Raw genomic sequence first — 759 nt, 5'->3', positions numbered from 1 at the left:
GGGTGAAGGCCAGTCAAAAAAGAGACCCCCGCTAACAGAAATAGAAAAAAAAACATATATATATGGACTCCCTCCCCCCCTAAAAACAACCCCCCCACCACGACCCTTCCTTCACAGCCTCCTCCGTCCCGGCCCCACGAAAGCGACGCCCCGGCGGTACTCACCAGTGACTGGGGCCTCGATATCGATCATGGTCTTCTCCTGCCGGAGGAGCGCCGCGCCCTCGTTGATGATGCGAAGGGCGGCCGCCTCCTCGATGCGGCCCTCCAGGATGAAGTGGTTCTTGAGCCACTCGAACTTCGGCTTCCCCGTCTTCGGATCGAACACCTCCGTACATGTTAACTTGTGTGACGGGGGGAACGGCACGCCTACGGGGGAGGGGGGAGGGGAGAGAAAGTATGCATTAGTACCGGTGGAAATGTAAAGGCCGCTGGAAAATACATCGGTAACACTGAAAATGCCTATTAATTAATTAATAAATGCACTGATGTCACTAGAAACATAGGGTTTTAAAAAAATGCAATAATGGATATACATGGCCTGAAAATACAGTAACATTGAATGCATAGGGGTTGAAAATAAAATATTGCTTATATATGGCTTAAAACACTAAAGTATTGGTAATACATATGTGGCTTTAAACATTTTAAAGGCACTGGAAACCTAGGGTTTGAATACAATAATATGCAAAACCATCATAATAACTATTGACAATAAACAGATATTAAGGGAAGTTCAGATCACCTGAATCCACAGTTT

At 46.2% G+C, this 759-nt stretch overlaps 1 protein-coding gene across 1 annotated transcript in view; it reads right to left on the bottom strand.

Moving 5' to 3' along the window:
- The window catches only part of LOC119593385 (serine/threonine-protein phosphatase 2B catalytic subunit alpha isoform-like), a gene marked incomplete in the record, with an annotated part of 201,939 nt that overhangs the window by 90,657 nt on the left and 110,523 nt on the right, over positions 1–759 (bottom strand). Inside the window, 1 exon segment of the mRNA XM_037942314.1 lies at positions 165–368. Coding sequence (XP_037798242.1) covers positions 165–368 — 204 coding nt within the window.

This window comes from Penaeus monodon, chromosome 32 (genome assembly GCF_015228065.2).
Source record: "Penaeus monodon isolate SGIC_2016 chromosome 32, NSTDA_Pmon_1, whole genome shotgun sequence".
NCBI lineage: Eukaryota > Metazoa > Arthropoda > Malacostraca > Decapoda > Penaeidae > Penaeus > Penaeus monodon.
Note: the sequence above shows the minus strand (reverse complement) of the source record. Positions and strands in the feature narration are given on the sequence as shown.